This window comes from Gobio gobio, assembly GCF_949357685.1.
Source record: "Gobio gobio genome assembly, chromosome: 21".
In the NCBI taxonomy this organism is placed as follows: Eukaryota; Metazoa; Chordata; class Actinopteri; order Cypriniformes; family Gobionidae; genus Gobio; species Gobio gobio.
Window position 1 is genome coordinate 15,666,815 of NC_137117.1, and position 27,638 is coordinate 15,694,452.

At 38.0% G+C, this 27,638-nt stretch overlaps 1 protein-coding gene across 7 annotated transcripts; it reads left to right on the forward strand.

The window, feature by feature from the left end:
* Positions 1–828: 828 nt before the first annotated feature.
* Positions 829–27,211, forward strand: agap2 (ArfGAP with GTPase domain, ankyrin repeat and PH domain 2; the record flags this gene model as incomplete). Of its 7 annotated transcripts, none has more annotated exons than XM_079801975.1 (19): positions 831–1,165; positions 11,079–11,137; positions 11,483–11,570; positions 11,678–11,763; positions 13,249–13,390; positions 13,481–13,615; positions 13,706–13,821; positions 15,253–15,396; positions 15,866–15,946; positions 16,083–16,187; positions 17,259–17,442; positions 17,525–17,632; positions 19,229–19,366; positions 19,607–19,666; positions 19,918–20,066; positions 20,478–20,568; positions 20,650–20,872; positions 22,859–23,126; positions 26,448–27,211. In XM_079801975.1, 19 exons carry the CDS (start codon positions 1,003–1,005, stop codon positions 26,652–26,654), a joined length of 2,547 nt encoding a protein of 848 aa, XP_079658101.1. In that variant the 3' UTR covers positions 26,655–27,211. The 7 variants fall into 7 exon arrangements, with proteins under 7 accessions (XP_079658103.1, XP_079658101.1, XP_079658102.1 ...); XM_079801971.1 differs by lacking the exon at positions 831–1,165 and adding an exon at positions 5,442–7,334; XM_079801977.1 differs by lacking the exon at positions 19,607–19,666 and having other exon boundaries at positions 829–1,165; positions 17,271–17,442.
* Between the last annotated feature and the right edge of the window lie 427 nt (positions 27,212–27,638).

The following is a 27,638-nucleotide window of genomic DNA, read 5'->3' on the forward strand; positions in this document are numbered from 1 at the left end:
ATTTATGTATAGGCACATACATTAAAGCATTTGTTACAAAATAAAGCTATTGAATAAGATTAATTTAACACATGTTGAGTGTTACTCTCAACGAGAACCTGATATTAAAAAAAAACTAATATGAAATAAAAATGCTAAATAAATAAGTAAAAGCATTATTAAGGATAACATTTATTGTAAAAACTTACAGTATTAATGTGACAAATTGACATTTGTGACCCTGGACCACAAAATCGCACGAGTATATTTGTGGCAATAGCCAACAATACATTGTATGGGTCGAAATTAATTATGATTATTTTCTTTTATGCCAAAAATATTAGGTAAAGATCATGTTCCATGAAGATTTATACCATAAATATATCAAACATGTATTATTAGTTGAAATATGCATTGCTAAGGACTTCATTTGGACAACTTTAAAGGCGATTTTCTCAATATTTAGACTTTTTTTCATCCTCAGATTCTGGATTTTCAAATAGTTGTAGGCTATCCCAGCCAATTGTCCTATCCTAACAAACCATACATCAATGGAAAGCTTATTTATTCAACACAAACAGTATGTGACAACTACCCCCAATTTCCCCTATTTGTATAGTCATAATATATTTAGTTCTCATATCAATGCTGAGATTTTACCATTCTAGCTCTAAATCTGAAAATACATGTGAGGCTGCCTTCTTGAAACCCTATTTTCTTTTCTTTTTTAACGGTTGTCTTGAATTTACCACAAAATCCTGTTTGCGAGAGAGCAGCCTATGAGATGGTGACACTTTTTAAAATCAGGAAGTGAATTCAGAGAGAGAGAGAGAGAGAGAGAAAGAGAGAGAGAGAGAGAGGAAATTCATGCAAGCTAAACTACTTCTGCTCTGAGCTGCATGCTTTAGAGTTTGAACAACATGTTTCTGCTCTACGTGACATTGACATGAAAGAACGGGCAGGAAATGCTGATGGGTTACAGGAGAAGCTCCATGCATTTTAGGCAGTCACATTGGTCTAAATATGAGTAGCACAAATAAAGTTGCAAACTCAACTGCAATTAGAGCTGAGGTGAGAAGACATGAAAGTTTGCAAAAAACCTTAAACAAATTTCTCAAACAGCTGGAGAGGGTTGAGGACCAGCAGCTCAAGACAGGACTAAAGGTTTTCCTCCACAGCATACAAGGTGAGCCTGAGTTCAGTCTCATAAATATCGGGAGATTGTGTATTTTTTCCCCACTTGCTGATAGTCAGATTCCCGTATCATTTTGCAAAGTGTGATGTTTACTTCAGGGCCGTTAGGGGTCTGTTACGTACCGGGGAGACTGACTTGCACGTAAACAGCACGTTTGAGTTGAACTCTATGTTGATAGTATTGCATATCTAAATAATTCACAGAAGGTGAATTATATCACAGATACAAATGCACGTTTTTTGTTTTTTTTTACGTGGTTTGATTGCTATTGATTGTTTCACTTTTGGAGCATTATGCTCACCATCTTGAGTTCTGTAATAATGCCAAATTCTAAAATGTCCCAAATGTACATTTTAGAGATGGCAGACATATAAAAAGGAATATAAATGTTTTAACTCATGGTAAATTGAATTATATGACCAGCAGACGTCTCCAAATGCACACGCTCCTCCATTAGCCTGTGATGATGAACTATTACTACAGTCCGGATGTAGAATCATAATCGTGGATGTTAATTTAAAGAGGACCAGGTTGAAACATTAGCACCCTCTTAGAGACGTAGTCATGGTGGCAGGGTTTTGAACACGAAGTGCTGGTCCATTTCCTGTCTGACGCTCTCTTGCTGCCCACGGAAGCCACATCCTCTTCATCTCAGTCACCACCTGTCTACAGTGCATGCAACTCTTACTCTCCCGGTCTGACCCCATTATTTTTAGTTTTCCATAAGATTCCGCTTTTCTTGGGGGGTTTTGTTTGACATGAAATAATCTGGCATCCATTGAAGCTCTAGCCTAATGAGCCGGGCATAAAGTTCAATTATTTTAAGATGCCGCATTTATAAACTGTGTTCGTAGTAAGCCTCCGCACAGTGCATATTTTCAGGTTGGAACTTTTGGTGACATTAGTTATTGCATCTTTAATATTGCGTTTGTCGATGCTCCTTATAATCTACTTCCTCCTCACACTTCCTCCTGTGAGCGCTAATGCATCCGTCACTCTAGATTTCGGCTCAATATGAAGACGCTATCAGTCGGCATAATGTCTCTTTAAACCAAAACCAAAATGAAACAGATTTTTATAGTATGTACTCATTGCCACAATGACACTAGGGTATTCTGGCTGCTTATTATATGGATTTCTTGTTTCTTTAATATTGTGGTCCCTAGATGTTGCTCTGATTTTTTTGTCACCCATTTTATCGTTTTCTCACTTGCATTAACTAACGATCACGTATGGTGTTCTGTGAATAAAGTTGCAGAACTGCAACTGACTAGATGAAATAGTTTGGTTTATTTAGCCCACATAGTCATATGGTGATTCAAATTATGCTTGATGGGAATAAAATAAAAGTGAAGGGGAAGTCATTGCTTATGGCTTCTCAGCAAAGGGATTTGAGAATAGGACTGACACATTTAAATGTTTATTACTGCAGGGAGCCAAGAGAGTGGGAGACAGGCAGAGTGACAGCGATTTAGGGGAGAGAGGGGGCGGGGGGGGGCAGGGGGGTATATTTATGAGTGTGAGTTCTCCAAGATGTCTACCATGACATTTTAGCACAGGATATAGAATATATAAAGCTTTGCATTTTCTGATGAAAATAGGAGTGGCGCTTGCTGTGTGGTTGCCAGGGTGTTGCTATGTGGCTACTAGGCTCTTCAGGTTGGTTGCAAGGGTCATTTTTGTCATCATTTGCTCATGCCATTCCAAACCTGTATGCATTTTGTTCTTCTGTGATACTCAAAGTAAGATTTAAAAAATCATACTGAAAGTCACTGGGGTTCTTTGTTGTTTGGATACAGCATGTAATGCAAATAGGATTGGAACGACATGAAGGTGAGTAAATGATGATAGAATTAAAAATTTTGAGTGAACTGTCCCTTTAACTTAACTATGAGCAATAGTAATAGTCACTAAATTTGTCTTTCTCTGCAACAGGGCCATTACCACCATCGGGCCCCCCAATAATTTGAATTTATTCATTATTTGATATTTCTTAATGCAGCCCTCCATTACGCAGCGCTGTTTGTTGTTAGGATGGCAGACATTTTTAGGCTAGTCTGCCACAGTGGTCAGCGCTCATCAATGTCAAAATGATGGCCAATCAGATCAAAGAAGGCGGGGCTTAATGTTCACTGAAGATGAGTGTGAATTCCAACGTGACACTTTCAGTTTTTACGGTGTAAGTGTGTGTGTGGTAAGATATAATAGCTAAAAATGTCATATTTTACAACTGTTTTACAATGGATACGTTTAATGACCCACAGTAACATACAGTGATGCAAACTACTCAACTTTTATCATGTAATTTAGCTATTTTTAATTGAAAATATGCATTAATTTCAAGGATGTCATTCATAACCGAATGAGAAAGTCAGAATAAACTAATAGGAATACATATGTTTAAAAAATAAGGGCAAGAACTAATACAAAAAATAGACGTATATCTATCAAGGGGGTAAACCAATGGATTAATTTTGATAAGGAATTATTCAACTTAATTTTATGAAAATGTTTAAAAACAAGGTGATAAATAATGATATAACAATATGAATAATTGGTGTATGTAATACTTTTACACTTTTGTATTAATATCTGAAATGTGTAAATTTTTAATTATGTATGTACATTTTGGAACATGTCTTATGTAACTCTATTATTTATCTTGTATTAATCAAATCCAGTGTAAAGTGGAAAAAAATGAAAAGTGACGCTCATTAGATAAACATGTATAAAGGGTGGGCATAATAAGCAAAGGCTGCAGCCTACACCTTTTTTCGGTTATTATGTATATTTTGGGGGGGGGTTATTATGAAAAATCTTCTGTAAGGATCAAAATAAATAATAATGAATAATGAATGAATGTGATGAGACAAGAAATAAAAAAATTTTACATATTAAACATACTAACAAGAGTGAATGTGTGCATATTTTTAAATAAAATATTATTTGCAAAACGTTTAAATGGATTACTTCACAACTATATAGGCTATAATTAGATCTAGAACTTCTTTTACTGTTCTAAGTTCTTCTTTATTCCCTTAAATCCTGTTTAATCCTTCAATTATGTAATTTCTTTAAATAAAAACACCCCCCTTTGGTCCCCCCAATGTTTAAGACATGGTTACGGCCTTGCTTTGCAATAAAGTAGCAAATCAATAAAAAGACATTCATAAACAAGTAACTGCATGCTCTCTTCCTAAATGTTGTATGATATTGTGTGATCTGTGACACCTGTCTTCATGATTGATAGCAATCAATATCATATATTATTTATTTGTGAACCCTATAAGACTGCTAATTAACGTTTTAAAAACTCCTTCCTCAACAAGATCATTTTTTGTAAATGATATATATATGAAGCCTTTGCTTATTATGCCTACCCTTTATACGTATTTATCTAATGAGCGTCACTTTTCACTTTTTTCCTCTTTTCACTGAATTGTATTAATACAAGATAAATAATAGAGTTACATAAGACATAAGACATAAGACAAAATGTACATACATCATTAAAAAAGTACACATTTCAGATATTAATACAATAGTTTTGTGTAGGACATATAGATTTTGTTTTACTCTCATCCCAGTTATTGAATGAATTCGAGTGTAGTATTGATTCCAATCAAGCACCTTTGAACAGATCAATCAATAATTTGTCAATAATATTGCATGCCCTCACTCAATCATCTACTCATTCATACACACCTTGGCAAGGACAGTGGGTGCACCGAGCAGGGGGTTAGATATGGAGATAGCGAACGGGAGACTAGATGGAATCAGTGCATGAAGGAGGAGGAGTTTAGCCTCGGAATACCTTGGTAACAAGCAAGCTCAGTGTCTAGGACAGAAAAGGTGGGGGGACACGGCGGCTCTTGAATCACTGTACTGACTGTGACTGTGATATGTATGTGGCACATTGCCGCCTGATACAGCACTGGATCGAGTGCAAAATTTGCCTCGTTGATGTGTCAGTCTTGATTATCTTTCCATAACCACTCATATTTGTGTTTTTTCTTGTGCTGTGCACCTCTTTTCCGAGTCAGAATCTTGCAAGCTTTACAGTCTGTCTTTATTCCTCAACACATCACTGATTCTCGCTTTTTAAGCAGGAGAGAGTGTGCGAGCGAGAGAAAAGAGAGGGAGAAGGCGAGGGAGGGAGGGTGAACGAGAGGAGGGGGTAGCAGGCTGTGGAAAGCAGGGGCTGGGAGCTGTCTGGCTGGTGACAAGGGCAGAGAGAGAGCGAGAGAGAGAGAGAGAGAGAGAGAGAGAGAGAAGCAGGAGATGGAGAGAGAAGCAGGGTATTCCTGCACGTTGCCGTTCTGCGTGGGTTTGAAGAAGACCTTCCACTGGAGAGATCTGAGAGACCCTTGCGTGACTCGTCTAAACCTTTAGCGTGAGATGCACCTTCTTCTCTAGAACGAAGCATGATTGTCTCGCGCGTTTGCATTATTGACATCCCCGACTGCTTGACGCACTGATCACCGGAGGCGTGATGGATAGACTCTGTGTGGGGACATAGGGATCTCTCTCTGTGGACTCGCCGTAAACGTTTCCACCGATGCATGTGGCATGTAGACTGACTCCTCAGTTCGACTCTTCAGTCTGTCAGCATCTCCGCACGCTGTGGAGCAGGTTGGTGAAACGATGTGCCTTGATCTGAGGTTAACAGCTCTGCATGTCTCCCAGATGTAATTTGACTGTTTTGTCGTCCTTGAAGGAATTTTCGATCCTGTTTCCATCTTGTGCGTTGTCATTTTTGCCTTCGAATCTGCCTCTTGTTGAATGTAGTCAATGGAATCGGGAGCATGCTTTTCATGCAGGTGTGGAGAGGTGGGCACATGTCTGCATGCTTAAAATAGGTGTGAGAGGACCAGAGAACTGCAATACGAAAGGAATTAAGCCTGGGAAGAAACACGAAGGTGTGAAAGAGCACAAAGGACATTAGCTAAATTTTTTCACACTTTAGGGAACGAGGGCACGGTTCACTTCTTTTTTGACACACTTGCCCGAACTGTCTTTTTTTCTATGAATTCTGTGATTTCTTTCTGCTGTGGGAGCCATTGAACAAGTGAATAACACGATTATTTGATTCTTTGAATTCATTTTCTGTCCTTGATCTGCTGAGAAATTCTGGACCACATGAACCGAAGCGGGCCGTCACAGTCAAAAACCACCTACCTTATCTCCCTCACCTTGGTGAAGGTAGAAACCACTGAGGAAAATGAGTTGGAGAAGTCCAGGCCAGCTTTGGAGGGAGCGGTGTACGATGCTGATGGAGCGAAGCATCTCAAGCACCCTGGATCCAATAATGAGGGCCAGGAACGCCAGAAAATGGGTGAGGCTGTGGAGCTGGAAGCTGGAGAATCTGTCAAATTCTCAGTGGAACAGGAAATACTCCAAAGCCCAAGGGAGGACAAGGCACATTTTGCAGATGGTGTTCATCCTGGTGATAGACAAAAATCAATGATCTCACCCACCACAGAGAATGGAAGAGCCAGAGAATCCACCGGAATGTCCCAAACCTCTTTTTCCCGGGACATAACCAGGCATCTAGGTGACATCCCTGTCCGTGCAACCCAGCGTCCCGTGTCTCTCCTTAAAGCTCACGGCAGTGGTCGTGAATTGAAAGAGTCTAGAGAGAGCATCCATGCCTCCTCAAAGAGCCTTGACCGTAAGGACAGCCGGACCAGGATTCAGTCCCCAACCAGCCCGACTCCAGGATCTTTTCGGGCATCGTGGGCTGTAAGCGAGGTGAAAACTTGCGATGAAGACCTCAAAGGGGGTATTGGGATGAAGAGGCCCACCGAAGGGGACATCATAGCCATGCGAACCCAAAGCCCTCGAGCCGAGAGATTAAAGGCAGGATCTACATCTCTTCCGACCCCTGTCGCCTTGATTACCAAGCCTCAACGCAAAGGAAAGAGTCGCACCCTGGACAACAGCGACTTGAACTGTCTGTCTGAGGACCTTCTTAAGTGCAAAGGTGGTCAAATGGTCTCTGACTTTAGAACAGCTCAGTCCCAGGGGGCTTCAGCACGTGACCGCAAGATGCTAAGATTTATTAGTGGCATTTTTACCAAGAGCACTCCAGTTGCAACCAGTGCAACCATTGTGACCCCCGTCTATAGCACCATTCAGAGGGAATCCAGTGAAGAGGAAGGTAGGAGAACATGGCTTACTCACCCATACACAATTCAAAATCTCAGATAAGCAGAAGCAGGGTTGTTTCTGAAAATGGGAGGAGGACGCATTAGATATTTGGCACATTGAGGGATTCTTTGTGTAGAGTTTTCTAAGTGTTATGTTCATATTAAAGGGATTGTTCGCCCAAAAAGGAACATTTTGTCATCATTTACTCACCCTTCATGTCATTCCAAACCTGAATGACTTGCATTCTTCTTTTGAGAAATGCTTTAACTATCTGTTTTTGTCAATGCAGCGAAAGTCGTCAGCGAAAAAAAAAAAAAGACATTTCTAAAAACAAGAAACAAAGACAAACAGGTTTGGAACGAAATGAGTCTAGGTAAATCGTGACAATTTTCATTATTTGGTGAGCTATCCCTTTAAAGTGAAGTGTCTTGACGTTTTTAGTTTGCATTCATTTTACAAATTGTCATGTTGAAGTCTGTACACACATATAGGGAATTCTGGTTGTATTAATTCTAATGCCTAGGGTTGTAGAGTTAAGATGCTGAAAACATACTGGTCTTTTATTTACAACCACCCCCTGCTGCTTCTGTTTCTGCACTGGAAAAATTGGAATGGGAAACAAATTTGATAATACCCATGCCACAGGCAGTATAATTTTGCCCAACATCCTAATCCCATCTTTGATGTTCCGCCCACTTCCTGTATTCTGGTCTCATTCTTTCACGGAAGCTTCAATCCTTTCATCACCAGTCTCTTAATTTCAAACCATATCCAGCCATGCATTTTAGCTCTCTAAACCGGAGGTAAAGCACTGATTTCTGTATTGAAGACACGTTTCAAATAACTTAAAGCAGTATCTGAATCAATTGGATGGATATGCTTAAATTTTGCCACATGCATTATAAATCCACCCAAGCAAAGTAAGTCTGTTTTTCTTCTAATGGTCTACTATAATGTTGCAGAGATGCCTTCAACTAATTTACATCCAGAGCTTCTTTTCAAACATCTGCATTTCTCGACAATATAGATTTGGTAGGTTTCTTATTTTGTTGGATTTATTTGATGATTGCACAAGTGAAACTCAATATAGGTGTGTGTGGTCTATATGCTACGAGCAAAAGGTCTGATGTGTCTGTTCACATGCGCATGCGCACACAAAATATTTACGTATGTGTTCTCCGAGTGAACAGAAGCAGCGGCTGGAAGTGGGGTTGTCATGGCAACAGGGAGGGCTGAGAGAGTTGCCTGTTGTGTGGCTGTGTTATATGCCAGAGAGCGAGCCACACATGAAATGAATGGGAGTGAGGGTATGCGAGGAGGGGTCCTTTTGAAAAAGAGAGAGACCAGAATGTGTCCCATAGAGCGTCCCTTTAGATGGAGGGGGTGGCGTGTCGTATATGGCACATAAGGATCACACTGTCTAACCGCACTGGCTCGACTCCTGATGTGCCCCGCCGTACAATGACCTCATAGAATTGCGCTGAATTCGGAGGGGGTTAAACCTCTTCCGTTGTGTCGTGGGTGGCGTGTGAGAGAGGAAACTGCAAACGGCATGAGTGCCAACTCAGATCGTACGCCGATCTAAGCTGTGAAGTCCGTCGTGAGCTGCTTTAATCAGTCCACGGCGGTCACAAGGGTGTATCGCACGATCCTCCCCCCGTCAACAAAGCATCTTTTGCCTCTCATCCGCCGCTTGATGCACCCACAGGGCGACACAGCTGTGCAGCTACACAAAAAACAAGGTGACTTGCCCGTCTATCATTGGGTGCCGGGTTTGAACCGCTGGTGAAAAATATTGAGAGTGTGCTAAGACTTCCAATATAAAACGGAGAGGGCTGTGGGTTCTCCATGCTCGCTGCTGCACGGATACACCTGCAGTCCTTCACACCCTGTGATTTGCCAGAGATTTATAACACCTCCAGATGAATTGTCGTCCGAGGCTCAAATTGCACTTCGATGCAGAATCGAAATGTGCAAAAGAAGGGCAACGCCTGATCTGTGGTTACAAGATCACAGATTGGCATAAGAAACAGACAGCATTATTAAGCCTGAACTGACTTTGATGGTCACGAAATATAATGTGGCTTGACGTGAGGGGAGGTGATAAAGTTATTAATTCTGCTGCTCGATGCTTCTGAATGTTGTGATCACTGTGTAATCATTCAATTGTGTCAAACTCGCTCTTCCTGTAAGTGAGTCATCTGAAGTTTCATGTCACTGACATCAAGGGTCAGAAGGATGGGATTTAAGCCATAGATCAATAAGAGAGATCTTTTTTAGAAAACAGAAATTCAGTAGCTGACCTACCGAGACATAATATTAATAAATCAGCACATATCCCATCTCTTTTTGGTTATATGATTGATGATTCATCTATTTTTCTGTTGTACTTTTATTAGTGGTGCTTGCTAAGCACCTCTAATAAAGATCAGAATATGACCCATGATCAATCTGGTGTTCCTGTTTCCCTTTTTTCATTCATTTAAAGGCATGGTTCACCCGAAAATGAAATTTCTGTCTTTTAGGATGTCATTCCAAACCCGTAAGACCTTTGTTCATCTTCAGGACGCAAATTAAGATATTTTTAATGAAATCCGAGAGCTCTCTGACCCCTCCATAGACAGCAACGTAATTGCAACTTTCAACTTTTTGTTAAAATCGTTCATGTGACTCCAGTGGTTCAACCTTAATGTTATGAAGCAACAAGAATACTTTTTGTGCGCAAAAATAACAACTTTATTCAACAATCTCTTCCGTGCCATTCTCCTACGCCATTCACAAAGTACAGCGCTTCCGGGTTTTGCAACAAAACGCCGGCTCACTATTGGCTGAGCACGATCCCATGATCACATGCATGTCTTGTGGTGCTTATGTGAATTGCGTAGGAGACTGGCCTGGAGGAGAAGAGATTGTTGAATAAAGTCGTTCTTGTTGTTTGTTTTTTGTGCACAAAAAGTATTCTCATCGATTCATAACATCAAGGTTAAACCACTGGAGTCACATGGACTATTTTAACTATATTTTTCCTACCTTTCTGGGTCTTGAAAGTGTTAATTAAATGGGGTCAGAAAGCTCTCGGATTTCATCAAAAATATCTTAATTTGTGTTCCGAAGATAAACGAAGGTCTTACGGGTTTGGAACGACATGAGGGTGAGGAATAAATGACAGAATTTATATTTTTGGGTGAACTAATCCTTTAATCCCACACCATGGCAACTCTGTTTGACGTATCAAAAATATGTTTGCAATTCAGCATCTTTAATGTCTTGGCCTAATGTTGACAAAGTTTGGTCACGATCACATGGATCCCCTTGGAGGAGTATTAAAACAATTCAGAGCCTGCATTTAAAAAAAAACACACATTAAATCCAAAATATCTGACTTCCTGCTGGGCGGAGCTAATTAATGTCATGAGAAAGTTGTTTAGTTTGTTGAGATCATTATGTGTGCCGAATTTGGTTACTGTAGGTAAAACTAACCCCACCACTTCAGTCAAAAGAGGGCACACTTTTGAATATAGAATATCGAACTTGGGGACGGGCTCTTTTTACTAGGCAACCACCTAAAAGACCCTAGAAACTGCCTAGCAACACATTAAAAGCCATTCAAAACACCCTTGCAACAGTATAGCTAGCAGCACATTAATAGTCACTCACCTTAGCTACTGCAAAGCAATGTTTGTCATCCTTGTTTTGCACACAAATTTTCTTCATTGTTTTGAAGTTAAGACTTAACTTTGACTTCTTTTTCCAGCATCATGTGCCAATAGCCAGGAATGGACCTTAACTCGCGCTATTCCAGAACTGCGATTGGTGAGAACACCTAAAGTTTTTTTTTTGAATTCCTTAAGCATTTAAACAACAAGTTCCAATAGTTTTCAGTAAACATCTATGAATTGATGGTTAAGTGCACTAAAGAGAAGATTTATTTAGATTTTTTTGTCATATTGATAATGAGTAAGTATATACATCAAAACAAGGTTTTTCTAAACATTAACCAAATTAAAAGAGCATAAATTAAGTATTTTGCTTCATTTTCGATTAGGTCTCAAATGTGTCTCCTCGGGAGTTTCAGATGAGATCTCAACAATGTCAGATGATATATATTCTGTTTTTTGATGTGATTATTAAAAATATTATTCTTTCTGCCGCATACAGGCGGTTTTGGGTAGCCTTCGCAGTGGAAAATCTGCTCTGGTAAACAGATTCATCACAGGAAGTTACCTTCCACTCGAATCACATGAGGGTGAGAACTTTGTTCTTTCTCATCTCCATTTTGAAGTAATTTGAACTTTTTAGAGGCGTTATTGTTGTCTTATCTTTCGCCTTTGTCCTCTTTTTCTTCTCTGGAAGGGGGAAGATATAAAAAAGAGGTGTTGGTGGAGGGACAAAGTCAGTTATTGCTGATCCGAGAGGAATCTGGTCCACCAAGTGCACAGGTGTGTTAATGTTTCCGGATGAACACTTGAGTCAGGATTATACTGTCTGCACAACATATTTAGCCAATGCAAGTGTGCATCTCCTGCTTTTCATACTTAACATTAGTGTGGCGGTGACAAACCTACAGCAAGTTGTCCATGCCATTAAACCGGTCTCCGTATAAAGACACAATATGTAAGATTTTTGGATTAAAATATCCATATTAATATTGGATTAAACTAGAACAATGTTATAAATTTTGTTGACTTGTGTACTTACATTATCCCAAATGTTTCCAAGATTATTTAAATCCAGAGAAATAAGCAATTTTAACCAGACACAGGTTGTGTCCGTGTGTCACCTATTAATGACATCACACCCACGCGTTACCCTTGTTTTTTTGCTAAAAATGCTAAAATTATGTTTACTTTACGTGCTACAGACAGAAAAAATAAAGCCACAATATATAATTTTACGCCACTAGATGTCTCTTATTCAAAACAAAGCCGTAGCTTGATGACGCCTTGATTTCGTGGAGCTTTTATTATGCCGCAGACGAGCGCTTCCACTTCTTCCGCTCATGTGTATGTGGGGTAACGCAGCGCTGTTTTATTATATTAGATACATTTGAGTGTGTTGAAAGTTATGTTGTAATGCTACTCTGTGCGTTTGCTCTGCGTCCGTCTACTATGAGACCCTTGTTGCAGTAAGCTAGATCGATATTAGGCATGGTAAAACATGGTACTAGCTCAAGAAAACGAGATTTAAACAATAAGACTAACTGTGTTGAGCTATATAACGATTTGTTTTCTGTCGATGAATGTATCCAAACAGTTGCTCACCTGTCTAGTAAAACACATAATATATTAAAGCGTCTTTGGTGTTTCCATGGTTTCTACAAAATAAAAGCAGAAATCGAGGGTAACTGAAGTCATTGATAGGCGACACATGGACACAGTGTGTGTCCTGGTTAAAACAGCTTATTTCTCTGGATTTAAATATTGTCGGAAATGTTTGGGATAGGGTAAGTACTTAAGTCAACAAAATATATAACACTGTTCTAGTGGTTTTTGGACATTTTAATCCAAAAACCGTACATATTGTGCCTTTAAGGAGTTTGTATAAAGTCTAGTCTTGTTTGATCTACATAATAAAATTATGGGGAAAAAAATCATTAATATATTTTTTGTCATATGATCCTTCAGAAATCATTCTAATATGCTGATTTGGTGCTCGAGAAACATAAACTGATTATTATAAACGTTGAAAACAGTTGTGATGCTTCCTATTTTTTTTGTGGAAACCATGATAATTTTTTTTAGGATTCTTTGATGAATAGAAATTTCAAAAGAACAGCATTTATTTGAAGTAGAAGTCACATTGTAAATGTGTTTACAGCCACGTTTGATCAATTTCAAAAGTATTAGTTTCTTTAAAAAATGTACTGACCCCAAATCTTTGAACAGCATCCCCCTGTTTTTCATTCCTAAATTTGTGATTTGTAGATCTGCAACTGGCTCGATGGTGTCATCCTGGTTTTTAGCCTGGAAAATGAAGCAAGTTTCCAGGATGTGTACAAGAACTACAGTGAGCTAAGCGCGCACCGCAACATTGCAGAAATCCCGATTATTGCGGTTGGAACGCAAGGTAAAAGCTACACTCGTCTTGGTTTCAGGGATGTTTTATTGAGCAATATGGTGTTGCGTACCAACTCTATGACCATTTTTCTTCCTGCAGATAAGATTAGTAGCACTAACGCCCGTGTGATTGAGGACAAGAGAGTCCAGCAGCTGTGTATAGATGTGCGTCGCTGCACGTACTATGAGACCTGTGCCACCTATGGACTTAATGTGGACAGAGTATTTAATGAAAGTGAGTTTCATCTCAAAATAGGGGCTAAAATAGCATGTTACTTCCAAACAGGATGATAGTGTTGATTGGACAAACTTGTTTCCCTCTTAGTGACTCAAAAGATTGTCTCTGCCAAGAAGCAAGCCGCCATTCTGGCCTCCTGCAAATCTCTCCCAAACTCCCCGAGTCACTCAGGGGCCTCGACTCCAGTGTCAGGGCCCGGACAGGTATCTCAATGTTTATGAGTCTCTCCGCTGCTTGGATGAATATCATGAAAGCTGTCAAGAAATGTCTGGGTCATAGAAAATCTAATTTTCATTACTATAATGCAAAAAAGTACATTGTTAGTCATTATTTCTCACACTGAATTAAAAATTGGTAACGCTTTACAATAAGGTTTCATCAGCTAACATTAGTTAACATTAACTAATAATAAACTGGACTTCTACAGCATTTATTAAGTGAAGTTCCTAAACGAGGGAGGAGCAAACCCATCTAATCTTCCAATCAACAGCCAACAGCCAGAGTATATAAACAGCTGCTTGCCTCTCCTCAGTCTCAGCTCTTCCAACATCCCACCACCTCCCCAAACTCCACCTTTTATCTTAGGTACCTTGCCCTATATAATCATATCTTATATTTAGTCATTGTGGGGGTATATCAGAGCTCGAGTTGAAGCTGCTTCACCCAGCCCCTCATCAGTGGACAGCAAGCCAAATAAGTTTAACCTAATATCTTAAGATTATGAATGAACTTGTTAATCTTAGTTAATGTTCATTTCAACATTTACTTATACATTATTAAAATAAAAAAAGTTGTAAATGTTAACATAAGGTAATAAAAAATAAAGCTGTTTGTTCACGAACAGCTGTATGTTTATTAAAGGGTTAGTTCACCCAAAAATGAAAGTAATGTAATTTATTATTACTCACCCTCATGTCGTTCCACACCTGTAAGACCTTCGTTCATCTTCGGAACGCAAATTAAGATATTTTTGTTGAAATCCGATGGCTCCGTGATCATGAACGTGACTAAAAATATACTAAATATGTATGATATATTAATATAATACGATATTTTAACATATCTTATTAAGTATAATCTATTTTCTTTTTTCAAAATATAATTTCTAATTTCGCTTTTCTTACTTTTTTATATGACCCAGACATTTCTTTGTGAGATTCACCCCTTTATCATAATAACTGTTGTGAAATATTTTAATGAATAAAATACCATCATGGTGTATTATTCTTGAGTGTTGTTGGGGTGTAAAATATTGCTTTGACAACATTTTCTGATCTAATTAGTTTCATATTCTTTGCTTAAATGCTATGCATTACAAAATCAGATATTTGGTCACATTTTTTTCGGATTAATTTAATTATTATGGTCATTTTACAGATTTAATCATTTTAATAAAATGAATAAAAAGAGAAATGACATGCTTATATTTTATTGTAGATGCAATTATAAATGATTCAATTCCATATCAATACATAACATGTTCATTTCAGACCGATACATTACACATTTGTATACCCCTGTTGTTGAGTTTAAAGTGATTGTGAAAAACTTTGTCTCCATCACACTGTCTACACCATTCTCCATTCCACCAACCTCTGTCTCATTCTTCTTAATGTCCCATCATCCTCTCTTAGGCCAGTAATGGGGGTCAAAGTAGTGACTACCCCTCCTCTTTGCCTTCTACCCCTGTGATAAGTCACAAAGACATACGGGGTGGGGCAAGTGGAGATGGGGGCACGCAACGAATTCCGCCCCGACGACGGACCTCTTTATTTGCGGTTAGTTCTTTGAGCTCATTACAAAGAGTTTAAAATCTTGCCAGTTACAGTGGAACTGGGTGTGCAAAATGTTGCATTGCATTATTTATTTTTTTTAAACATGGCTGGACTTATGTCTAAATGATTATAGCAATCTGAGGTGATGTGTGTAATATTTTTATGGTAAAATAATTTCTTCTATCCCAATTTAATATGTGAAGTGGCTGTATGAAAACATGACCAATGGCAGGAAACCTGTTCGAAAACAGTCATTTTTGTCATTCTTTTTGCTGATACTAGTGAAATTACACACTTCACCTTTAAATGATGTTTCAATACAACAGAAGTATGACAGTATCTTTAGTCTGAGATTCTGTTTGTGAACTCTCTGTCACTCTCACTTCATCTCATGAGTCACTTCTGTCTTCCTTCCTTTATGTGTTTCGCCTTCCTCTCATCTGTACTTTATCTAACATGTCTGTCGTTTTAGAACCGTCGTGGGAGTGACTCTGAGAAAAGAGGGTCAGATAGCAGAAGTGACATGAGCAGCCGGTCGGTTCCTATCAAACAGGTAAAATTAAGATCTCAGCGTTGACTTGAGGATGTGATGGCACTGAAAAAATGTCTGAATCTCATTGCATTAGATGTAAAAAAAATTCTATTAACAAAAAATAATTAAATAAATCGCCATTTCTTTTCTTTGTTAGGGAACTTTGTGGAAACGCAGTGAACGCTCATTGAATAAGGAGTGGAAGAAGAAGTATGTGACGCTGTCAAACAACGGCATGCTGATGTACCATTCAAATATAAACGTGAGTAATGCTCTCTTGTAGCCCCCCCTGTTTTCATCAGAGCATAAGTGTTTATGCTTCAGTTTTTATAATCACAATTGTGTTTTGCATAATTTCACTTTGTCTATTTTTGTACCAAAATGAATACTGCTGTTCGTCACTGTGTTTTTGATTCAGTATTTTTAGCTTTATTAGATTATTATAAAGTAATGTGTTCAGGTGTGATGCTGTAACTATATTTAATAATACTGCTTTTTTCCAGGAAAATAACTAATGCACTGCACAAAATTATTTCCTTACTCAGTATTTTCATCTTGCTTTCCAGTACAAATATCTAAACATTCTTAAATCAAGATATATTTACTTGAGAAGCAAAATTAATTAAGATATTAAGTCTTGTTTACAGAAAAATTAAGTGAGCTTATGCTTAACACAAGAAAAATATTTGTCCGTGAGGTAAGAACAATAATTTGGATGTTTTCCCTTTGAATTAAGTTTATTTTTCTAACCCCACTGGCAGATTTTTTAAATCATAAACTCACTTAATTTTGGAGATTTATCCATAAAACAAGACTTAATATCTTAATTGATTTAGATTCTCAATTAAATGCATCTTTAAAATATTTTTCCTTTTGGAGTGTATAATCATATTAAATATTTAAATACCATTTTAAATATATTATATAATACTATTATATAGTGCAGAGTATTATTATTATATATATACAAGTAAATACTAAATCATATAATTATATTTTGGTTGTAGATTTATAGCTAATCTGTATTGTAATTATCAAAATCCTGTGCAGAAAATGTCTGAGGGAGGATTGGGTTTTTAGGTGATAAAAAAATCAATGTTACATTGATGAAATTGCCTGATAATATTTACACAACCTTTACAAAGGCCAAAAGCTTGAATGTTTTGCTATTTTTGGCTGTAGAAGAGAACTGGCGTATTTGTGAGTTAGGTCCATGGATTGTATTGCTCATAATATAGTATGTTATATATATAACACACTATAATATGAGCAAAACCATCCATGGACCTAACTACCAAATACGCCAGTATTATGCATATATTTATGATTTTAGGAGTTTATGCAGAACGCTCAAGGGAAAGAGATGGACTTATTGCGAGTAACAGTAAAGGTGCCAGGAAAGCGTCTTCATCGCGCTGTCACTCCCGGTGGGCCGTCCCCTGGCCCTACTCTTGTCCCTGTGCCCGGTGTAAATGGACTTAGTAAAGACAAGCAGTCGTCTGAAGGGGGCGCTACATGTAAGTGAATATTTTTTTAAACTGTACTCATAAATAAAATAAAATGAATGATTTCTCACTGTCATGGTTTCTCTCTTTCCAGCAAATCTTCTGACTGTAGAAGAGGCATCCAGAACTGGCTTGTCATTTCATAATGATCAAAAAGTGAAACGTTGCCCGTCATCAGTGTCTAATAAAGGGTTCAGTGTGGGTACGTAAATGTTTTGTTTATACCTTCCATTCATTCCTTCTAAAACATTGTTGGAGAATAATTCATTGAAAGTACTGTAGCAATGCTACTAACCTGAAAATGACAGTAGCTCAGCATTGTTCAACAAATCAAATTCATTTTAACAGTTCATTTTAAAGATTCAAGTGGTGTTACTTTTTTTAAAATTTACTTGTCCTTTTTTTGCACTGAAATATTTAGTTAAATACACCAGTCCATGACTGTTACAATTTTCTATTTGATTCAGTATTTTTTGTTTTCTTAGTTACATTTAGTGTTAATGGGCCCTTTTTTAGCGATCTTAGCGCATGGTCTCAAGTGCACTTTTTTTCATGTCCGAAACAACTTTTGCTAGTTTAATGATGGGAAAAATGGCAGAGGAGCATGGTCCAAAAGGGTTGTACCTATTCTCTTAATGAGTCATGGGTGTGTTTTGGGCGTAACGTGCAATAAACCAATCAGAGTGTCATCTTCCATTCCCTTTAAAAGCCAATTGTGCTTGCACCATGGCAGATTCACTATTTACATGGCGGAATTTGCTAGTGGAAAGACTCCTGTGAGGAATCCTTTAATTTTTCATACTTAAAAATGTTTGTGTGCTGCTGCGCGTCCCTGTGTGTAATAAGCAGAGTGTACACATGTTGTGGACCCGCCTATAGGCGCATATTATTAACATGCTCTTTAAATAACAAAAAGAAACTGCGCTATTGACTTGCTTTTTGTTGGTCAATGGTGCAGTCGTTTTCAGTTGCCTCAAAATAGCAACGCGCCAACAATGTGCCTGAACAAACCTCGTTTTCAGACCAGCACGGCCATGGGCGAACAGATGGGCGTGAGTGCATTTGCTATTAACAACGTGGCGCAGGACGTGAAAATGATAACTGAATCGGGCTGAAACTAGCAAAAAAAACACTTGCGCCACGACTGGCGCCACATTGTGCCAGATGTATGATAGGGTCCAATGTGTGTGTTTAATGCTGTAACCTTAATTGAAATATATATATTTTTTTCTTTCTGGGAAATACTAACTCTAAACGATATTATATTATAAAAAAATTCTAAATAATATAGTATATTATTATAGTATAATGTATAGTAATGTTATATAGCTCTGGAAAAAATGAAGAGACCACTTAACATTGATTTCTCAAAGTGGTCTCTTAATTTTTTCAAGAGCTGTGTGTATATATATATATATATACAATTACATTATAAAATAGTATTAAATAAATTTTACTATAATGTTTAAATATACTCAATATATTTTATACAAATATAATTATTTAGTATTTTGAGTTTGGATTTATCATCAGAATAGTTCAGAAATCCTGCACAATATCTACTTTCAAAAGGATAAAAAAAAAAAAACCGTTTCGGTCCCATGACCTTCAGTAGGCATATGGGACTTTCTTTTGTTTTTGATTTTTGAATATTTTTGGTTATTTCTCCTATGCACCTATCCATTCACACTGTGTGCGAGGATAATTGTTAATTGATTGTTTCATCAGAATAGTTAAAAATCTTACGCAGGAAATGTTTTGACAAAATTCTGCCCTCTTTTTTGTGTTATTTTAATAGACTCGAGCATTGAGGGGGCTACAAGTCCTCCCTTAGGAAAAGACCACTTGCCGTCTTCTCCAATGACTGACAGGAAGAAGAAAAAACGAAACAGAAGTATTAACTTGAAAGGAGACGCAGCGGCTGGACAGGCTGAGGGTGAGAGATCAGATTTATGAAAGATTAACAGATTGATGCAGTTTTACTGATAAAGCAATCAGATGTTTGCCAATTTTCTTTTCTCTCTTTTCCTTTATGTATCTGGTATGGACCTGATTAATTGCTTTCTGTAAGGTCCTCTTACAATCTCTTTTACTTCTTTCTTTCTTTCTTTCTTTCTTTTCTTTCTTTCACTCCTCTTATCCTCTGCTGCCCTGGACTAATTTCTTGCACCGCAAGCCAAGCGCAAAATGTGGAAATTAAAAAGCTTTGGTAGCTTGAGAAACATTAACAAAACAGGTAACCTGAATGAATGAAACGTACGAGTGGCTGAGCTGACTCCGTCTCGCTGTGTTTTCTGCAGTATGTGTCTATGTCCATCTCTTGTCACATCATTAGATTACAGCAAATGGATCTGAGTGTTTCTGTCTGTGTTCCTGTCTCCTCAAACACATAATTATACTGAGACGATACATTAGACCGAGGACACAATGGGTGTTTTTATTGATCCCTTCCTCTCGTGTAAATAACTGTTGCTCTCTCCCAAACAGAAGAGGAGAGCGCAGACTTCATCATCATATCGAGCACAGGACAGAGCTGGCATTTTGAAGCCCAAAGTCAAGAGGACAGGGACGCCTGGGTTCAGGCCATCGAAAGCCAGATCCTTGCGAGTCTACAGAGCTGTGAGAGCAGAAATAAGGTAAAGAGGACATTCAATAATGATCTAACAAGCACTAATCTGATCTCTATCAGCCTGTCGTTTTTGGGAGCATCTTTTAAAGATTTGCAACACAAGCCTCATAAACTTTTGACACTTTTTCACTATTTATGTGCAAAATGCATCAAAAGATCCATTACATTTTTGTGGCCAGTAAGTGCCCCTATTATGCTTTTTCATGTAGTGTTTGTGAATGTAAAACATTGGCAAATTTTCAAAGATCAAAGTTCACAATACATTATTGTCTCCCAAAATAAAGAACCGATTCTGAACTGCCTGAAACGAGACATCAGTAATTCCAGTCTTACTTCCTTAGATCGTACCTACCTAGGCTTGTATTAACAGTTTGCTCTTTAATAATACAAAACAATGGACTTCATTTCCAACTCTCAGGCTCGAAGGAACAGCCAAAGTGAAGCTGTTGCCCTGCAGGCCATTCGAAATGCCAAAGGGAACGACCTCTGTGTGGACTGTGCAGCACCAAGTAAGTGCTGTCCTGAAATAAAGTATATGCTGAGATCTCTGTCATTGTTCAGTATATGAGAACATCATGCTCTCCTTGCAGCTCCAACATGGGCGAGTCTTAATCTTGGTGCTCTAATCTGCATCGAGTGTTCGGGTATACACCGGAACCTGGGGACGCACCTGTCCCGTGTGCGCTCACTAGACCTGGACGACTGGCCCAGTGAGCTTACAAAAGTGCTTTCGGCTATAGGCAATCATATGGCCAACAGCATTTGGGAGACCTGTACCCAAGGGTGCCAAAAGTTGACACCTGAGGCAACGAGGTGAGCTGGCTTTGACCGTGAATGTCATTGTGGACAATGGTTCAGTAATTTTTGTTTTACAGAGACATGCACGAAGAATATCAGGGAGAAATTATTATAAAACATGCACTGTTAAATGTAAAAAAACATATTTCTAAAAAACGGTTTATTAAAATACTGTTCAAAAGTTTGGGATTAGTAAAATTTTTTAGAGTAAGTCTCTTATTCTTACTTTAGTTGCATTTATTTAATCCAAAAATACAGTAATATTGTGAAATATTATTACAATTTAAAATAACTATTTTCTGTTTGAATATATTTAAAATATAATTTATTCCTGTGCTGCAAAGCTGAATTTTCAGCGTCACATGATCCTTCAGAAATCATTCTAATATGATGATTTGCTGCTCAAGAAACATTTCTTATTATTAATGTTGAAGACAGTAAATATTTTTGTGGAAACCATGACAACTTTTTTCAATATTCTTTGAAAAAGTTCAAAAGAAGAGCATTTATTTCATATTGAATTTTTTTGTATATAAAACTAATAAATAAAACTATTAATAAACAAAATCTTCCTAACCCCAGACTTTTGAACGGTAGTGTACTTAAATATTAAATAAAATTCAGTGAAATAAAAAAAATATTCCAAAACAAATCTCCAAATGGCAGACAATTCAAGATACATTATCTGAAATCATATCTTATAAAATTGTGCCTCTTAATGCACAGGGGTTGGACAATGAAACTGAAACACTGGCCAATGTAACGCATATATATATGTGTGGTCTGGTGGCCAATTTTCACTGATTTTACATTCCATCAGTTAGTGTGAATTTTGAATTAGCAAAGCAATAGCACACCTGTACATAAAATATTGCAGTCCACAAAACATAATGGGAAACATGTCAGAGCTCAAAAGAGGACAAATTGTTGGTATGCATCTCACAGGCTCATCTGTGACCAAGACAGCAAGTCTTTGTGGTGTATCAAGAGCTATAGTATCTAGAGTAATGTTGGCATACCTCCACATAGGACGCACCACATCCAACAGGAGTAACTGATGATGCAAAAGGAAGCTGTCTAACCCGGATTGTATGCAAAATACTAAACCACAGCTGCCCAACTCGCTGCAGAATTAACAAACCTCAACTCTCCTGTTTCCACCAAAACTGTCCGTCAGGAGCTCCACACAGTCAAAATTCATGGTCGGGTTATTATAGCCAAACCTTTGGTCACTCGTGCCAATGCCAAATGTCGGTTTCATTGGTGCCATCAGTGCAAATTTTGGGCTGTGGACAATGTGAAACATGTATTGTTCTCTGATGAGTCCACCTTCAGTGTCTTTTCCCACATCCGTGGGAGTTACAGCATGGAGAAGCAGATCAGTGATGATTTGGGCTGCAATATTATGGCATTCGTTACTGTGCTTTATGGACTACCGAACCATCCTGTGCACCTAATGCTTCAAACATTGTACCCTGAAGGGGGTGCTGTGCATCAGCATGATAATGCACCAATACACACAGTAAGACAGAATGATTTGATAAACATGAAAGGGAAGTTTAACATCTCCCATGGCCTGCACAGTCCCCAGATCTAAATATTTCTATGGTGTTTTGAAGGAGCGAGTCAGAACATTTTTTTTCCCTCCGTCATCACATAGTGACCTGACACTGTCCTGGAAGAGGAATGGCTCAAAATCCCTCTGGCCACTGTGAAGGACTTGTATCTGTCATTCCCAAGAAGATTTGATGCTGTATTGGCCGCAAAAGGAGGCCCTACACATTACTAAATTATTGTGGTCTAAAACCCACAGTTTCACTGTCCAAACCCCTGTATATATTTGAAGATTTATTTTTACAGAAAAAGATAAAGATGCTGTTTAAGTAAATCATTTTTGTAGCATTAACCAAAAACATTCAAAAGGTTGCGATGCTTCAGTCCTCATAATGGACGTGGTCAGCCACTGGTGATAATTTGGCCTTTGCTTTGTGTTTGTCTCAGAGAGCAGAGGGAGTCGTGGATCCGTGCCAAATACGAACAGCGGGCATTTGTGTCGCCCTTGCCCGCGCAGTGTTCAGAGGACACAATGTCGACTTGGTTGCTTAAAGCAGTAATTGACAGGGACCTTCCCAGACTTCTGCTGCTCCTCGCGCACAGCACCAAGGAACTGATCAACATCCCGCCCGAAGGAGCAGCGCAGCAGCATCACAGCTCTTTACATGCGGCCTGCCAGCTGGGTGATGTGGTCATGACACAGCTGCTGGTCTGGGTGAGTTTCTTTGAGTTAACCCTTGAAAGCCTGGCATGTGAAAGAAAAAGGCCAAAAAAAAAGTTTAATCATAAATTGTTTAGAACATTTTATTGAACCTTCAGACAATATGTATGGTAAAGGAGAATACATCTCAGTTGTATTCAGAGGCCCAAACTTAGCATAAAATGTGCAGTTGCTGATATATTTATGTCCAAGAAGTAATTTCTCATAGCTTGTATAAATCAATTAATCTTATACCAGACTACTTACTTAAAATGCATATAAATATCAGTTGTCACTCAGTCACTCTATATCTCCCAATAAGATTCATTAAGATGATATTTAAATGATTACCCTTGTGAAAAAAACAATACAAAAATGTATTTAAAATACATTTTATTTCATACTTAATACAAATATATTGACATATTTATTTACTGAAATATCGCTTGAGACTTACTGATATAAAATTATAATTAAACTTTATTTGGAGTACTTCTTTTTTTTGCACAATGCACATTTCTTAAATGTCTTAAGTGCCTAAAATGTATTTTAATAACGCTATAGACCCTTTTCACATTTCTGGGTTTCTCAGAGCGGAAGTCGTCATAGTTTGGTTAAATATTATAGCTGTGAATGAGAGAATACAATAAATATTTTTCTGTGTGCCCATTTGCTCACATAGCAAAAGAAAAACGCCACAGTTGTGATTTCACAACTTTCAAAAAGAGGGAAAAAATAGAGTGAGATTGATAACGGCAGTGAAAAGAGAGAAATATGTTAATTTTTACCATCACTCCCATAGACGCTATTGCTAAACACCCTCACAGCAGCAGTAACTTTTTTATTGTAATTTGATGCAAAAGTAATAAAATACAACGTATTAGTGTTATAAATGTACATATATATTTTTTTTAATGAAAATACAAAAAACGCTGCAGGATTTACAATATTGATGACCGTTAAAACGCGTCATCACAGTCTGTGAAAAGGGTCTCTTAGTAAAGATGGAGTATGATCTCTGCATAATATCAGTCTTTAAATGCAAGATATTTAAAGTATTCTTGCAATATTTCCACTTTAGCACAGTCAAATATACTTCCGTATATCTTTAGTTGGACTATTTCTGGATAACTAAAGTACATGAAGTACAAAATTAGTTACATTTAGCAGACTTTAAGTATATCAATTTAGTGTACCGAAAGTACAACTGCAGGGTATTTATATTAAGTACATACATATGTAGCATACTTAGCATAAAATGTACTCTCACTGCAGTGTGAACAAGTGTCATAGCACTAACATCATAGCTTCCTTTTTAACACACTCAGATATATCTAATACGATAAACATAGTTGCGTTACCTCATACTTATGACTGGAAAAGAGGAAGTGGCGCCGGCGACCGTGTCATAATAAAAGTCCCCCCGGCGACTATGCCATAATAACAGTCCCGCTCTTCAATCGCTCCTGCGGCCTTGCTCAGCTCCACAACACTCGGTCCTGCTCTGCTTCAGACTACAGTAATGTTATTAATCGCATCCATGAACATGATTTCTGCCCGAGTCCTATCCTGACTCTTTTCCACCGGCTGTGAGGTGAAGACCACATGTCCCAAGATTCTGCGCTCAAACGTGGCGTCATCAAACTACGCCTTTGTTTTGAATAGGCGACCTCTAGTGGACGGAAAAGTTACATAATGTAGCATTAAAATCATTAGATTTCACAGCAAAAAATCACATGTACCGTGACCTGAAGGTGGACATTTTTAGAATTACATTAAAAGCAAAGCAGTGTTGGGGGTGATACATTACAAGTAACTTGTGTTACGTAATCAGATTACTTTTTCAAGTAGGTAAAGTAACGCATTACTTTTAAAATGTACAACAAAATATCTGAGTTACTTTTTCAAATAAGTAACGCACGTTACTTTATTTTCCCATTTATTGACTCTAACTGACAGCTCTCTTGTCCCAATGTTGAGAAAATCAGAAGTGCAAAGGCGTTGTGTGTGAAAATAATGGTTATTGTAGTTCTAGACTAAATGTGAGCAGGCATTTACTCATCTCACTTGCACAAAAAAAAGATTTTTGTTTTTATTGCTGATGTTAAAGGAACACGCTGACTTTTTGGGATTTTAGCTTATTCACCGTATCCCCCAGAGTCCATACATACCATTCCCATCTCCGTGCGTGCCATAACTCTGTCTGACGCACCCACCGCTAGCCTAGCTTAGCACAAAGACTGGAGATAAATGGCTCAACATGTAAATAGGAAAATGTTGGCGTTATTTTGTCACTTATTGAGCAGTAGGCTAGCTGGAGCCATTTACCTCCAGTCTTTGTGCTAAGCTAGGCTAGCGGTGGGTGCGTCAGACGAGAATGGTGTGTATGGACATATCTAACTCTGGAGGATACGGGAAATAAGCTAAAGTCCCAAAAGTCGGCGTGTTCCTTTAAACTTTCTTCTCCTGCATCATATTCTTCTGTTATCTAGAATGGCAGCACAGTTGAAAGGTTTATTTAAGCGAGGCCCTCTTTACTGTACGCGTGTGAATTTTCATTTCCTTCAGCCTGAGGCTTATTGTTAAAATTTTGGTGTGAAAGGGTCTTTACATTTTTTTTGTTATAAAAAAAAAACAAGCCCAGCCCAGGTGAAAAAAGTAACGCAATGCATTACTTTTCTAAAAAAGTAACTAAATATCACAATTAGTTACTTTTTAAGGGAGTAACGCAATATTGTAATGCATTACTTTTCAGTAATGCAAGTAACTTTCCCCAACACTGATTAAAAGGCCTTTTACTTGCTAAAAAATATAAATTGTCAGACGACAGAAGGCATGAAGTAGATTGTGTACGGCAGGGTTTTTTTTTTTTTAGCTAAGGTTTAATAATGTTGATAATTAGAGGCATTAGAAATGTGCATGTCAAATATGATACAGTAGGCTTATAGTGTTAAAGGGATAGTTCACCCAAAAATGAAAATTGTGTCATCATTTACTCACCCTCAAGTTGTTCCAAACCTGTATGAGTTTCTTTGTTCTGCTGAACACAAAATAAGATATTTTGAAGAATGTTGGGAACCAAGCAGAGAGAGCAACCATTGACTACCATAGTATTTTTTCCCCAACTATGGTAGTCAATGGTTGCTCTATCTACTTGGTTCTGAAACTTTCTTCAAAATATCTTCTTTTGTGTTCAGTTTTGGAACAACTTGAGGGTGAGTAAATGATGACACAATTTTCATTTTGGGGTGAACTATCCCTTTAAATGACTAGTTTACCCCAATGTTTTTGCAGAATTTTCATTTTTTCTTTTTTTTGCTTTATTGTGCTCAACAGTACGGCAGTGATGTGAAGTCAAAGGATCCGCAAGGTAGAACCGCACTGACGTTGGCACGCCAAGCCGGGAGCAAAGAGTGCGCTGAGATTCTTCTCCAGCACGGCTGCCCCAGTGAGACGTCACCCACCTCCCCGACTCCTGTTCTCTCCCGCAAAAGTAGCATCACGAGTGTCGGACGTGTCAATTCCCGGAGGAGGGTCTCGTAACCCATGAACGTTCATGATCATATAAACATTTTCTCCAGAGCCAGTTTTATTTCTTCATACAGAGTTGTGTGTTCCGTGCGTCTGTGATTTTTTTTGTTTTTGTTTGTCCCAGGATATCGCCAACAACGCTGTATTTATATACCGTACATATATCCTTGCGGATTCCTCAGAAAAGGGAAAAAGTAACAAAAGAAACAAAGAAACTCTTAACTGTCCATATTAGAAGGCTTAGATTGAAAGATACAACATTTCAACATGCCTTTTTAAAGAAAATGGAAGCTGTTTTACCAACTAAAAAGCAATATTTATAATATGCTGATTAATATACTGTAATATAGATGCATTACATGGTAAAATGTAGCTTGAGAGTTTCCCATAGCATTCTGAGGGAATGTATTTACCGTTATGACTGTCATCACCATTGTTCTTTAAAATAGACATCCATGACTGAGGGTAATGTAATGTAAGAACATGTTTATATCCAGAAGAAATAGTATTTGTCATTGTGCATCATTTCTAAATAGACAATAAACTCTGATCTTCAACCTCTCTTTGGTACTGCTTGTTAAGTTTCCATCTTTTTTGATCAAAAAGCTCATGTTTGCACATTTATAGCCTCAAAACTTCACTATCATTGAAGGCCTGTTTGATTTCAGAGAATTCAGCTGGCTGAAATATAAATTGTGCTATCACATGTGTCAATACAAATATCAAGTGACCGAATTCATTATGCATATAATGCAAGGTTGCCTTCATAGAATTCTTGGCCTTATCTCATATTTGCATTTTGCATCCATGAACACATCTGTTAATAGCCGTGAAGATAGTTTAGCTGCAGCCACTCTTCCAAAATGTTCCTAACTTGTTTCTTAGACTACTCCTTCTTCAAATTGCCACAATAAAATGTGGCTGAGACTTCAACAAGAAACCTGGATGACAACAGGAGAGTGGATGCCTTTGACCAAATTTGTGCGGGAAAAAAAG